At 34.3% G+C, this 15,061-nt stretch overlaps 2 protein-coding genes and 1 pseudogene across 9 annotated transcripts; 2 read left to right on the top strand and 1 right to left on the bottom strand.

The window, feature by feature from the left end:
• Window positions 1-200: 200 nt before the first annotated feature.
• On the top strand, window positions 201-1,711 carry LOC114168938 (zinc finger CCCH domain-containing protein 61-like). The gene has a single exon (XM_028053924.1). It carries the CDS (start codon window positions 328-330, stop codon window positions 1,396-1,398), a length of 1,071 nt encoding a protein of 356 aa, XP_027909725.1. The 5' UTR covers window positions 201-327; the 3' UTR covers window positions 1,399-1,711.
• A 6,418-nt stretch (window positions 1,712-8,129) lies between these two features.
• On the top strand, window positions 8,130-14,643 carry LOC114168773. Of its 8 annotated transcripts, XM_028053716.1 has the most exons (6): window positions 8,130-8,343; window positions 11,641-11,672; window positions 12,081-12,160; window positions 12,438-12,579; window positions 12,661-12,943; window positions 14,336-14,643. In XM_028053716.1, exons 1-5 carry the CDS (start codon window positions 8,288-8,290, stop codon window positions 12,702-12,704), a joined length of 354 nt encoding a protein of 117 aa, XP_027909517.1. In that variant the 5' UTR covers window positions 8,130-8,287; the 3' UTR covers window positions 12,705-12,943; window positions 14,336-14,643. The 8 variants fall into 8 exon arrangements, with proteins under 8 accessions (XP_027909517.1, XP_027909515.1, XP_027909513.1 ...); XM_028053714.1 differs by having other exon boundaries at window positions 12,081-12,157; window positions 12,441-12,943; XM_028053712.1 differs by having other exon boundaries at window positions 12,081-12,157; window positions 12,438-12,943.
• Window positions 10,411-11,246, bottom strand: LOC114168775 (annotated as a pseudogene).
• Window positions 14,644-15,061: the final 418 nt, after the last annotated feature.

Below are 15,061 nucleotides of genomic sequence, written 5' to 3'. Positions count from 1 at the left end.
TGGCATAGCATATTTCATGAAACCACCTTTGTAACATAGTTACACATAGCCCAAACACATGACTGCAGCGAATTGTGACACTGCCACGTACCCTCTTTTGCATGGTTACACCAAATCTTATGCAGCCACGCCCATTCTCATCACCTATCCCTGTCACCTTCACTCTCTCTCTCTCTGTGCAACTATTCTCTCTCTCTTTCTCTCATAAACACCTCAACCACCCTATATAACTCACCCTTATTCTTCTCTAACAATATCCATTTTCCACAAACACTCTTTTGTATTATTATTATTATTCGTTCACTGTTTCCTTTACTACAGTAAAATATGAGCACCATTTGTGCAGAGCACAAGTTCCAACTTCAACCCTCTCACCACCTTCTCTCCCTCAAAAAATCCCTCAGAGACATCGACATCCCGCCAAGGAAGCTTCTCACGCGCCGCTCCGCCGCCGACATGTTTTCCGACGACACCCTCCTGCACAAGTACCTGCCCCACATCGACTCCGACGACTCTGATGACGTCGGAGACCCTTACGCCTCCGACGAATTCCGCATGTTCGAGTTCAAGGTTCGTCGCTGCACTCGTAGCCGGAGCCACGACTGGACAGACTGCCCTTTTGCACACCCCGGCGAGAAGGCTCGCCGCCGCGATCCTCGCCGGTTTCACTACTCCGGGACGGTGTGCCCGGAGTACCGCCGCGGGCAGTGTAGCAGCGGCGATGCATGCGAGTTCTCCCATGGCGTGTTCGAGTGCTGGTTGCACCCTTCAAGGTATAGAACCGAGGCTTGCAAGGATGGGAAAAATTGCAAGCGAAAAGTTTGCTTTTTCGCCCACACCCCTCGCCAACTCAGAGTTTTGCCTCCCCAAGACAGTAACAAGAAGAAAAAGTGCAGCAACATGAGTCCTCATAATCATAACAATAACAACAATAACAGTAACCATTGTTGTTTGTTCTGTCATTGTTCATCCACTTGTTCACCAACTTCTACCTTGTTTGGCATGTCTCATTTTTCTCCACCTTTATCACCCTCTTCATCTTCCTCTTCTCCTTCCCTGCCTAGCCACCGCCATGGTGTTGTGAGCTACAAGGATGTGTTCTCCGAGCTCATGTGCGCCATGGAGGGTTTGAATTTTGGCGAGGCTTCATCTGTGTCTGCTTCAAAGCCTCACACTCTGTCTTGGCTTGATGTCTCCGAGGATCATAAACAGTTCAATGTTCATTCTCCAACCACAGCTACTTGTGGAAGCTTTTGTAATGGGAATGGAAGGTTTTTGAGGGAAGAAAGCGGAAGCTTTTCCATGAATGGAAATGGAAGATTTTTGAGGGAAGAAAGTGGGGTTGTTGATGATGTCATTGTCCCAGATCTGGCCTGGGTTAATGACTTGCTGATGTAGGTTATTATTGATCATTGATACGTGTTGAAGATGATGACAAAAGGTGCATGGTGGGATTTGTGACGAGGATTTACCAAGTGTAAATACATGTCGGAGCAAGCAACATATCCTTGGCTTCTATTGTTATTATTGTTAATTATTGTTTCGAGTACTTTCATTGCTTTCTGAATTTTGTTTAAGGTTGTCAAAATTAGTTCTGTAATTTTTGTGTCCATTGTAATAGATTTTCATCTTTTGTTCCGTGGATTATGTAGAAAGAAAAGGGAAACTCATTCATGCAATGCAATGTTGAACTTTTCTTTTCTGTTTTGGATTTTTCGCTGGCTTAATTATCTTACCACCACTGTGATAATTACGCCTGAATCTCATATAATTTATTTTTGTTCTGTTCTGTTGTGTTGGCCATTGGTGCCAAAGCAAATTCAGTAGATGCTTACACATGTCAAGCATGCAATGTTTATCGTGACAAAATTTAAGATATTCTCGGAAAATTTATTGTATGCGGTGCTGTATTTATCTGCTTTGATTCTGGGGTTAATAGAAAATTGTTCATACAGATAAAGATTTTTTCGTGAATCACGAGGAGCACCCGAATTAATGCAAGGAAATAATATTCATAAAGGAAAAGTGTGTGCGCTTTTTCTCTCTCCTTACGTTTTTACTTATGGTTTTTTTCATTATGATATTTTTACAAACTTTTTATAAGAAAGTTTATTATTGAAAAAAAAGTTTACAATACATATCTTATTTTGATATTCTATAGTTTTTATAATCATATTTTGCGTAGACTTTAGTTGTGTAGTATATGTGTGTGAAGGTTGTCTTGCAATTATTTGATTACAAGGTTCAATGAACATATAATCACAACTCATTTGTTCTGTATAGAGTTTTTGGTGTAATGGGTAGTGACGAATAATTTCTCACCATATTCTATATTCTGAGCAATAGTTTGTTTATATAAACAGTGCATAGTTGTCTTCTTCGTAAACAGCATGTAATGAAATTGGAGCCATGCTATTGTATATGACGATGAAAACAATAGAGTTATTCTAATGGAATACGTAAGTATTTTTGTTGCCAAATTCCTCCCTACAGAGATGTGCTTAGTTTCTTTCAATGTTGTGCGTTCTGAGTTGTTGTGATAAATTTGAGGAGGGAACTTTGCGTGAGACATTATCATAGGTTTCCATAGATGGTTCTATTTGTTCCATTTTAGGTTACACTGTCTAATTAATTGGTTTTTACTCATTCTTCAAATCCAGCATTATCTTTTTCTTATGCGTCATCCGAATGAGTCTTTTTGCTAATAGTAACTCAAGTCATTTTCACTAACATTAAGTTTATACTAATTTTACATGATAGAAGAACGAGGAAACCACACAACCCATATCACACTTAACCTAACACTTTCATTTTTCCAAATTTTAAGAAAGTGTAAGAAAACGAGTAGATACATTGTACTAGCTTTTAAAGAAGGTTTTTTTATAACTCTTTGCAACTAAAGATAAATGCTTGCTTCCTAAGTTTTTTGTCACAAGAAAAAAGTTACCACCAGCTTTGCTTTTCCTTTTTATGCTTTGACCAATAATAAGTTGTATTCAAAGAAAGTTCAAGATGTATAATGTTGGTGAATTTACATTAACTAACTGTATAAGCAAATTAAAGTACAAATTAAAGTACAAAAAGAGAAGTGATATTCGTTTTTCAAACGTACAAAGTTAACTGAATCATATATCTAAACCTAAATTGTAATAGTTGCTAAGTAGGGTTTTAACCATTAATGTGGGTATGATTTCAAAAGCTGGTAAATTGCGATAAGATTATATACATAAATAGTTAAAAGGTGTTTTGAATTGGCAAGTGAAATGTGCAGAAAAAAGAAAGTTGATGTTGAGAAACAATCCATTTGAAGAGGGTATGAATTGAATGAAGATCCAATTCGAGAAGTAGTTATAAAGTGAGATTAAATCCAAAAGGGATGGTGCAATTAACATAGGTTGGTGCTGGGTGAGATTTGTTTCCTAGGAGGTAAACTTATAAGAAGAGGGGGTGAAGGGAATTATGACCCATAAGGATATGTGTATGGAATAAGTGATTTTGGTGGGGTTTTGTGGTTAGGTATAGTGATTGCCATAAACTCAAGCACACCTAATGGTGTGGGATGAGGGAGCACCCCATGCTAAAATGACACCTTTTGGAGTTTGAGGTCCCCTCTGTGCCCTTAACTTTGTGTCACAATTTCATGAACCTTTAGAGAACAAAATTAAAGTGCAGCTTTTGTGGGACAAACACCCCATACTCTTGCCATGGTTGTCACTCTAGGAAAAGACTATGGCTGACACCTCTCAAATGGGTGCTACATTTCTTCTCTCATCTATTCAACATTTTTAACCAACTTCTGTAAATATTTTCCCTTGAGGATTCAAGCTTAACTCACCATTTATATATATATATATATTAAAAAATTATTTTATTTCTAGTTGACGTGGGATCCCACATTTTTCTCATGCTAAGACATATACATTTTGAACGTAAGAATACATATTAGTGGGTGATCTTATAGCACTCTGATAACGGGTGATATAATAGATCTAACAAATTTTGGTAGAATAGACTCTAATTCATGACTTTAATATCATGTTAAGAGATGAACTTTAAATCTAATTCAACCTTACAAAACCAATTTATAAGACGAGGTATTAAATTTACACCTATTATATATTATGAAATTGTTTTATCTTTAGTCGAGGAGAGATCTTCAACAAATTCTATAAAAATATGGTGTAAATTATAACTTAAATATACTTAAGAAAAGAAAAAACTAGGAGAGATTCTGAGTGTTCATGCACTTTGGCGCATTTGAATGAGTGATAGAGTTTGAATTGAATTTGTAGTTGAGATCTGGCTAGGGTTGTTTGGGAACATTATTGTATCTTTGGCTGAATAATGAGTTGTCCCCTTCCTAGTATGGCATTCAAATGGTCACCAAATTTGTATGCATCTATGCACACACACATGTCTCCATTGCACCTTCCACAACCTACAAAAGAATAAAGCTGCAGCATGAAATTTCCACGTCTTATCTTTTATTTAATAGCTTTGCCATAACCCTAGACCTTTTCTTCTTCTTCTGTCAAGAACCATAACCTGAGTTATTTATTTGCAATGTTAATGTGCTAAAGATATATATAAAGTTTTTCTGAGGTTAGACATATTCATGGTTAGGCTTAAATATCTTTTTGGTCTCATTTTCGTAATGTTTGTTGCGGATGATCTTGATTTTGACATAATGTTTAAAATGATCCTCATTTTTACCGAATGTTTAAAATGGTCCTCATTTTTGCAATTCGTATTTTATTTGGTCATTTTCTGTAACGCTGTTTAAATCATTAACGGAACATTGTACAGGTACACGTAACACACCCTAATACAAACTGTGCCACCTGCACAATGTTCCGTTAATGATTTAAACGGCGTTACAGAAAAAGACCAAATAAAACACGAATTGTAAAAATGAGGACCATTTTAAACATTCGATAAAAATGAAGACCATTTGAAACATTCTGTCAAAATGAGAACCATCCGCAACAAACACTACGAAAATGAGGACCAAAAAGGTATTTAAGCCTCATGATTATAAGAAAACCCTTTTACCCAAAAATGTCAAAAAGCTTGAATAACCAACAAGAGTAATAGCATCTTCCTCACATTCATGCATGGTGTTTCACTATTGTGGTCTCCGTAAGGTATGGTCCTTTGATGGTACATACCATACAATTAGATATTTTTGAATAAAAAAAAAATAATTCGTGGTTTTGATTTCGTTTGCATTATATTTAAGAAGTAATTGTGTTTGAAATTGTTGAAATTGCATGTTGGTATTTATTGTTAAACATTTGTTGTGAGTTAGTTAACTGACTCAGAATTCACTAGAGTGTACTTGTGCATTTCGTAAAGAGAAAATTATCTGAAATCAAGGTTTTACATTTTGAATTACCTAATCCAAAATGAGAAAGAGGAAAATGAATAGGCCTTAGTGGAGAAAATGACCCACATTGGTCCACGTTCAATTACTTTTTGCAGCCCATGTTTCTTTCTACGCTTTCATGTAGGTGTCAAAAAGGCTTAAAAACTCTATGCTTTAGCTTTCTAGATTGTAAAATTTAGAAATATAGTATGAATTACACATTTCAAATATATTTTGAATGGTATAATCTGAAAATATATTTTATATTATATGATTCATAATATATTTTTAATTTTTTTAATTGCTTAAATTTGTAGATTGTTTAATCTATGTATTATGAATTGCATGACTTAAAATATATTTAGAGATATTTTGGACAATGTAATTTAAAATGTATTTATATATATTCACACTTGCGTTCGCATTTTTTAATTTTCAAAAAATTTAAATTAAGATCAATAACAAATATATAATTAATTTTTAAAATAGTTATTAAATGAAATTAAAAAAATAAGATATGTACCAAAAAAAGTTTTTAAAATAATAATTTAAGACAAAAAAGATTTTTAGAATAATTGTTAAAAGTAAATTATTTTTAAAATAATTAATTTTTAAATAATTAAGGATAAAATTAGCATTATAAAATATGGATACAAAATAGGGAAACTTCTTTATATATTGTTATAGATTATATAATCCACAAAAATATTTTAAATTTATAATCCAAAATTTATTTTTGGATTTTGTAATTCAAAAACATATTTCAAATTGTATTATCCGAATTATATTATGAATTGTTTAAAGTATAATATGTTTTGAATTGTTTAATTCAAAATATTTCAAAAATATAAAATACATTTTTTTATATGAAATGTATTTCGGATTTTATAATACAAAATATATTTTTTAATCTTGTATTGCACCATCTAAAATAAATTTTGGAAATATGCAATGTTTCCAACTCAGATAATTTAGACTTTTTCCACATTTAGAGGTACAGAAAGAAGCAACGGAGGTGCTAAAAGAATACCCTATTTTAAACAATATATATTACTCGTTTTTGCTTTTCGTAGTCCAAAATTTCAGGTTGTAGAGTTGCCAGTTGGGCTTGGCCAATGAAATGTAGACCAACTACTTGAACTTGTCCAGCATAGATTGGGTCAAAATGTAATGAATAAGCCCATCTACCAATTAATCATTTTAAAGGACGTGAAATTTTATTTCTTAAATGTTCTTGGGTGAAAAACACCGGTATAACAAAATACTTTTTATTTGTTTAATTTAAAAATGATTAAAATTTAAAAATAAATTAATTTAAATAAAATAATAATTTAAAGGATAAAAGCAGAAAAAAAGTGGATATAAAAAATGATAATCCCTTTAGGTATAGATTTGGAAAAGTTGAATTGTGGAAGAAAACAATTACTCTATTGATTAACTAAATGACACGCACTTAAAATATTAGTTAAAAACATATTCATATCAGTATTTATATTCTCAAATAAAATAAAATAAAGGAATTTTATGTTAAATATTTTAAATATCAATTAATTAAAAAAGTTAATTAATATATCATTCAATTATGAATGGATCTTATCGGAACAGAAAATTCACATTTTTAACTTGTTGAAAAGAATATTCGAAAACTATTAAAATGTTACATTTTATAGTGTGCAAATGCCATTATCTCTGCTGGTGCTCGTTCACTAGAAAACCGAATAAAATTAAACTTAACGTTAAAAACTGTTATACGCTGCGACAAAGAGAAAAAAAAAATTTATGAACTTATAAAAATTTTTGCCTTATACTTCTAATCCGCAAGACTTGTATATAAGCACTTGGTAAGAGAGGAACTAAATTCAATTTCTTTCAACTAACATTTGGTATTGTGAATGGAAAAGATAATTAATTCAAAATTACATTAAAAGTGAATACTACGTACAGTTTTTCATAAATTGATAAATATTTAGTATTAATATACTAATGGTTTAAGAGTGTTAACCCAAATACGGTTTTTTTCTTATTCCACAAAGTGAATTGAAAATGTTAAAATTTGATAATTTTTATATAACTTCACTAAATTTTCATGTGCTAAATTAGAGTATTATGTGACAAAGTTTTAAGTTTGTCATGGTCTAATTATGCTTTAAATTTCACTCTTTTTGTTCACTCTTTTTGTTTGTTTTAACATCTATTTAAATTATATAGTTTATGTAAGTTCTTTTCCTTTGTAATAGGATCTCTTTTGAGTAGTTGTAAGTTTATTCAAAGTAAGGATAAATATTCTAGCATGTACAAACTTTGTTAGAGCAACTCCAACGAAAGCCCTCAGGTGTATTTTTTAAATATACATACCATAATTTTGGAGATAGTTCGAGCATCTAATATGTTCTTACTCTATATATGGGTCTTTCTTTCAACACCTCCAAAATTTCGTCTAACACTTCCTAAAAAAGTTTAAATCACAAAAATACCTATTCCCCATTTAAGTGAAGTTACGCACATCACACTATAAAAATATAAAAATATATGATTTTACTTGGGTTTTATTATTTGGGGTTATAATAACCTCCATTAAAATATATATCTTAGTAGAGTTTTTATAAACCCTCAATAAGTACAAGGGGTTTTGGGAGAAACCCCAATAAAATTATTCTCCTTATTTTATAATTTTTAAAATTTGAATTTGGGCAGAAATTTTTCTCTTTGCCTAGGACCTTTTCTCTTTCTCGGTGGTTTATGAAATTTTTTCGCTCAAAAGGTGCTCGCTGATAGGAAGAAGAAGAAGGCTTGTTCGTGCTCTTCGCTCAAGCTAGACTGTGGCTTTCGATTTCATTTTCGTTCTTTCTGATTTCATTTTTTTCGATTTTAATTTTGTCTTTTGCTTTCATCCTTCGTGCCTAGGAGTTGTGGCTTGTGTTTATGAAGAAGACGATGTTCTCTCTTTTCAATGATTTTATCGTTCTCTCCAAAGTTAGGTAATAAACACACCTTTCTCTGCTTTTGTCGTTCTTTCGATTGTTGGGTATCAGAGTACTAGCACAAGTACTCACAACTAAAATACAAGATGAAAATAAAGGAACAAAAAATAGATAATAGGCAACGAATATAATTTATTCAAGGAAAGGAAAAATTACATATCATTCTCTCTAATCCAAGGAGAAAATAATGACAACCCCTCTCTTGGAAATAGGAGAAACAAATACAAGGAGAACCTTAAAGGAGAAACTAACCTTCTCTCTTAGAGGAGAAACTAATATTCTCTCTTGTTTTTTCTCTCACTCACTGAAGCAAATAGAAAGAAAAGAAAGACTTTGGGATGATTTCCTAAGGAAACACTGGACTCCTTTTATAACATTAAAAGTAAGCCCCAAAGTAAGTTCCCATCGATGTGGGACTTCTTTTCTCACAATCTCCCACTTGAAGATTTTGATGAAATTAATCAAATCTTCACATCATGCTTTATTCTCTGCCTTCATGTTGCTTGTTCTTCTTATAGACTTTAGTAGGATGGAATCCATGTAGACTTTATCGACACATAATTCTGATCCTCCAAAACACAATGCAACACCTGAGGTTCCTCCTAAGGACCTCTTGTCAATACTTCACTGCTCTCCACCAAACCCGCCATGAACCTACTAACCACTCCCACTGCTTGTGCAATGTCTGGTCTTGTACACATCATAGCATTTATAAGGCTGTCCACCACCGATGCACTCGGTACTCGAGACTTCTCCATCCTCTCCGCTTCACTGCTAGGACTCATACGTGAGGAACAATTGATAGAAAGTGGGGTCGAAATTGGCTTGCAATCTTGGATGTTGAAGCGTCGCAAGATTATCAGTAAGTATTTCTTCTGAGAAAGCCAAACCTTCCTATCTTTTTTGTCTCGGTGTATTTGCATCCTTGAAATCCTTGTTTGCTAGTTCCAAGTCCTTCTTCTCATACTTCCTAGCCAATTTTGCCTTCAATTCCTGGATTTGAACTTTGTTGGGGCCTACCTCCAACATGTCATCCACATACAACATCAGTGGTCTAAACACCCAGTCTGTTGTAACCGAGGCTTATGAAGGAATCAAATCTCTGGTACGAACACCTGAGCTCTCTTTAAACCGTACTGAGATTTGTTCAACCATGCAAACCAAGTTTTCTTGTTCTTTAACGCCTTCTGGTTGGAGCATCATTTCATTTCTGCTTAACAATAACCTTGTGGGTAGTGGGACCCACAGGTGGTACCCCTTCACATTGTTAGCATAGCCCAAGCACTTAATTTTCCCCAGTTTCAAGCTCTACTCATGCTTTGGATTCCTTGAACTGGTAACAACACATTTGACTTCCTCTTGATGTAGTACACCCACAATCTCCTGGAGTAAACTTTGATTCTCCTAGTGATAACTCTGGTGATTCCCTTACATCAGAATAAACCAAGTCTTCTTGTGTTTTCCTTTTTCTGGTAGTCAAACTAGCAATCTGCGATCTATGACTATGTTTGTTGGCTTACCACATAGTGCTCGCATAGAGGTAAAACAACCTTCTTGAGCCCGAGTAAGAGATTACGTTCCGCCTGGATTTGCAAATTTTGCTCTGACTTATACCCAAGTTTACGATGTCACATCAACATCGCTTCTTCTTGACTTGTCGATGCAACCATTGCATTAGCTTCCTGCAACGTATCTCCGCAAAAGCACATACACATCTGCCATGATCTTCTGAGCTTTCATGACCTACCAGATCTTTCCTCTTCTTCACAGAATATCTTCGTCCTCCGAGGTATTTGCCATACAACCTTGTGAGGTTGATGCCTCAGAGTTCTTTCCTCCATTCTTCAAATGCCAACAATCTTTCTTCACATGCCCTCTTTTGCCACAATGGTAGCATTTGAGATGCTTCTTACTTTGATATCTATCATGAGACTGACTCCCACTAGATCCACGTTCTGTTGATCTACCTCTTGCCATCACCAAAGCTTCTATTTGCCTTGCACTTTCCACCATATCCTCTTTGTTCTTTCGCCTAGATTCTTCTTCAAGAACAGCTCCGGCAACATCCTCAAAGTGTAGGAGGTCAGCAACATTGTAATTTGTAATGTTGATGACAAGCTGATCATACGAATCAGGTAAACTCTGTAGTAGAAGCTCCGCACGTTCATTTTCAATTATGTTGAAATCTGCCGCTGAAAGTTGGGCAAACAATGTATTTAGATTGTTGATGTGGTCTGTCACCGATGTGGACTCACTCATTCGAAGAGTATAGAGTTTTCTCTTCAAGAATATTCTTGTGTGAAGTGACTTAACCTCGTACAAGCTTGTGAGAGTATCCCAAATCTCCTTCGCTGTAGTCTTCTCCGCAATGCTGGATAAAACCGCATCTGCCAATGCTAAGTGCAAATTTGCTATAGCATTGTTATCTATTTCCTTCCACTTTTTATCTGTAATGCCGACAGGTTTTTCTTCAATTGCTTCTAGACAATTGTCCTTTCTCAAAATTGCCTTCATCTTCAGTTTCCACAATGAGAAATTTTTCCCATTGAACCTCTCTATCTCGTATCTTGTTGTCATGGCTTTAAAACCGACTTATGCACTTCTCACTATGAATAGTACTGTCTACTGGAACAATGCAAGTAGATCGTGAATCAGTGCACCAGGTAATTCCCAGGAAAGAGAGGTGGGTCACTAATGGACACGCTTAAGTACCAAGTCTTTCCTAGCCAGAACTTTCCTAGACATGCACTTTCACACTACCACACTTTATCCACTATCACAGCACTATTCTAATGACAATAGCAGCGGAAGATAATCACACGAACCAACAGCTCTGATACCACTGTTGGGTATCAGAGTACTAGCACAAGTACTCACAACTAAAATACAAGATGAAAATAAAGGAACAAAAAATAGATAATAGGCAACGAATATAATTTATTCAAGGAAAGGAAAAATTACATATCATTCTCTCTAATCCAAGGAGAAAATAATGACAACCCCTCTCTTGGAAATAGGAGAAACAAATACAAGGAGAACCTTAAAGGAGAAACTAACCTTCTCTTTTAGAGGAGAAACTAATATTCTCTCTTGTTTTTTCTCTCACTCACTGAAGCAGATAGAAAGAAAAGAAAGACTTTGGGATGATTTCCTAAGGAAACACTGGACTCCTTTTATAACATTAAAAGTAAGCCCCAAAGTAAGTTCCCATCGATGTGGGACTTCTTTTCTCACATCGATTTCATCTCCATGCTTTTATTTTCGTCTTAGTTCAATTTCATTTTCTGATTTCAGCGTGCCTCTCACCGTTCTCACCGCGAACAGAGGTTCGTTTCTTTATCTATTGATTTTCTCTAATTTTCTTGATTTTTGCTTCACCATTGTCTTGTTTATATCAGTCGAAACTGGTTTAGGATGTTTATTAAGGTGCAAAAGTTTTCATTTGTGCTTTAGGCTATATGCCCCTAAGCGTTTTGAAAGTTGAAAGTGGTCCAAATTCTAACGGTATTTTGGATAAAGGAATGCTGTGTAATATGACTTTATGGGATGAATCTATTTTATTTTTGGTGGTGCATTTAGATTTTGATGTGATTCTAATTTCTCAGAGAATATTACTGACATATAGTTAAATTCAAACCATTATTCTCATCCATTACCACCACACATTTCCTTGTCTCATGTACATTCTTGTTATTCCTTGAATTTGTTAAGTAAACCTCATAATTTTTGTGCAGTTTCTAACTTCTGTGACAAGAATGAAGTTTTGTCAGCAATCTCAAGTAGCCCTGAAGGCTTCCATGTTGCCATACTGGTGGTAGTGAACTTTTATTTTCAGTATAAGCGATAAATCATGATGTCATAATTGTAAAATTTGATCAAAAAGTAAACAAAAAGAAGGATGGTATCTAGTATGCTAGTGTAGAATGAGGTGGATATGAAAAAGTCGGGAGTTCTTTTACAGAATGGTTAGGTGATTGAAAACATTATTTATCACCTTGTGAAAATATATGAAAATTATTATGTTATAATTAATTTCCTAGAATCATTTGCTTCTGAAATTTTGAGGTCATGACACTCACTTGTTATTGTAGCAGGTCTCTATATCTAATCAGGAAGTTCTGGCTGGTGAGGGCAAGAAGAAACCTCCTCCTTCAAGTTGTTATCAAAGGCTAATAATGGAACCTCCAAGTTCACCTCTACACATGTCAAGTCCACAATTGCTATTTCTTACATGTTGTCACGTTCATCTTGTGAAACTCATTCATGTTGCAATGTCTGTCAAGGATGCTAAAGTGAGTCATTTTCCAATTGCAGGCTTCCAAGGAGATTCAAAAGAATACATTGACCCCATTAACTGAAAAGAAAAGGTACATGATTTCTAACATGTTAATTATAATTCTAATGCGAAACTGTTTGCTTTAAGTTTTTAAATTTTTATTAACCAAACAATGATAGTTGATGTTATTAGCTGAAGCAACACCCCTATTGTTTGCTCCTTTTGATTTTCAGCCTGGACCATGGGATGGAATCATTCAATGTTTTATCAAACGAGATAAATCTAATTTAACATACCACCTATTCCTTTGTCTTAGCCGGGGTAAGTTTTCTATTTGTACATTTTTTTAATGCTTGTACAAGATTTGTTTTTGTAGATGTTTACTCTGTATGCATGTGTGTAGATCTTTGCATGAGTGTATGGTTTAAGATATGCATGAGATGGAACTTGAAATACTGTAATTTATACTTGAAATAGTTACTGCTAGTGGTAGAGAATTTTGGGAATGGGGTTTATAGGTCAAGTTTATATTTATATTTTCTCATTATTTGCTCAAACCAACCTTCACTCATTGCTTTGTGCATGAAAGTCTGTTAGTTCTCCTGGTTTCTGTGTTTATTATTTCCCTTTAAGGTTGATTTGAAGATGAAGTGTCTTAATTTTTTTTTTGTTATAGTTTTTTTCTATGCTTTTTGTTCATGGTCTTCTGCTGATCATTTGTAGGAGTTCATGTGTCCTTAGATTCTAATGTTTTATTGTGTTAATTCAGAAAAGAAAGTTCATATGGAGTGTGGTTGTGTTCTCGGGGTGGTTATGATAGGAGGAGAAATGGGAGTTGGATCTGGATCTCTTCTAGGTCTGAGAGGGTTTGGTGGAAGAGAAATAGGGGGTTGAGAGGATGGTGATGATGTGAAGTTGTTTGGGGTGGATCAGAGAAAAGCAATGTGTGAGATTGAGGAGGTTGGTCACTTCTTTCCCCTATTGGTGATGATAACTTGGAGGAAGATGAATTTCTATTGGGGAGGTTATAACCCAAAGTGTTAAGCATCTCTATTACCTTATCTTGCTCTTTCATGTCCATTAAAGAAGGCCAAGATCTAAACTTAATCTCATTCCCCTCTATTTTTTTTCTTATTTTAATAATCTAATATAATCTAAGCTCTTCAAATGATCATATTCTCCTTAACTGTGATTGTGGATAATCCTGTAGTGTGTTCAACCCTAATTCATCCCCTCTAATTAAGAACAGACTTAATCACACCAATAACAATGTTTTTTCTTGTGCTCACTTGATATTGACGTTGTATGAGCTAAACCTACCAATTAATTTTCAGTGGTGAGTATTAATAACAACAATATTAACCGTATAGAGTAGCAGCACCAACACGGGGAAAGTGTAAACAAAGTAGTAAGAGTGCAAGTGCAATTTTTGTGAAAAAGAAAATTCTTAAAGACAGAGAGAGAGGACAAAATAAACTGATACACTGTTGCAAATTGAAGGAAGCTAGACGAGGCTATCAACTGGGGCCCTAGGGAGTGTGAGGTAAATAAGAAGTGTAGGAAGCTTAATTGCATCAGCAAAACCTTGGGACATTATTTCTTGTTTCCCTATATCATTTGGTCTTGGATGTCACTAGTAAATAGTCTCTCTTCTCGTGTTCAAACATTCGTGGACGTGTCTTCTCTTATTTCTTTAGATGTACAAAATAACAGTTCTAATCAGCTATCGTATATATATGAGGAGCTTCGAAAGCTTCAAAGTCTTTGGATAAAGTGTGGTTCGGATGTTCAACTTTCTGGAGATACAACGAGTATTTTGGATGCTTTATATGCGACAAATCTTGATGAAACGGAGTCATCTGGTACGGCATCACAAATGCAGAATGTATTTACATTAATTGAATGCAACTCAAGATCAAAATTGTTTGAGAAGACACTTTTAATTCGAATGGGAACGAGTTCGGAAATCACATATTCTGAAACAGAGAATTTTAAAGGTTCCTTTCTTATCTTTCTCTCTTAAATGCATCTACCTGTAATATTTTTATGATATATATATTTGTCAAAACTTCTGGTTAGAAAATCTACTTACTTTTTTGCAGTTGAATTATTTTAATGCATCAATTATATATGCAAGTATATAGTATTATACTCTGTCAACATAAAAATTTAAAGATGATATTTTAATCACACTACTCTAAAATTATCATACAACAACATATTTTTTTAACTGCCATCATATATTCTACTATTAAAAGTGACCATCAGCTTAAATTCAAGAAAGAGACTAATAATATGATATTCTTATGTCAAACCCCGGATAAACCCATTAGTGAGAGTTAAAACTCCTAGAAATGTCAAATATAACCCCCACTAAAAATAATTATTTTTGTAGTGTCACCCCTAAAATTACCTCTGAATGTCGACTTCCGATAAAGA

The sequence above is a fragment of the Vigna unguiculata genome, chromosome 11, assembly GCF_004118075.2.
Source record: "Vigna unguiculata cultivar IT97K-499-35 chromosome 11, ASM411807v1, whole genome shotgun sequence".
NCBI classification, from domain to species: domain Eukaryota; kingdom Viridiplantae; phylum Streptophyta; class Magnoliopsida; order Fabales; family Fabaceae; genus Vigna; species Vigna unguiculata.
The sequence above is the reverse complement of the archived record's forward strand: the minus strand, read 5'-3'. Positions and strand labels throughout refer to the sequence as shown.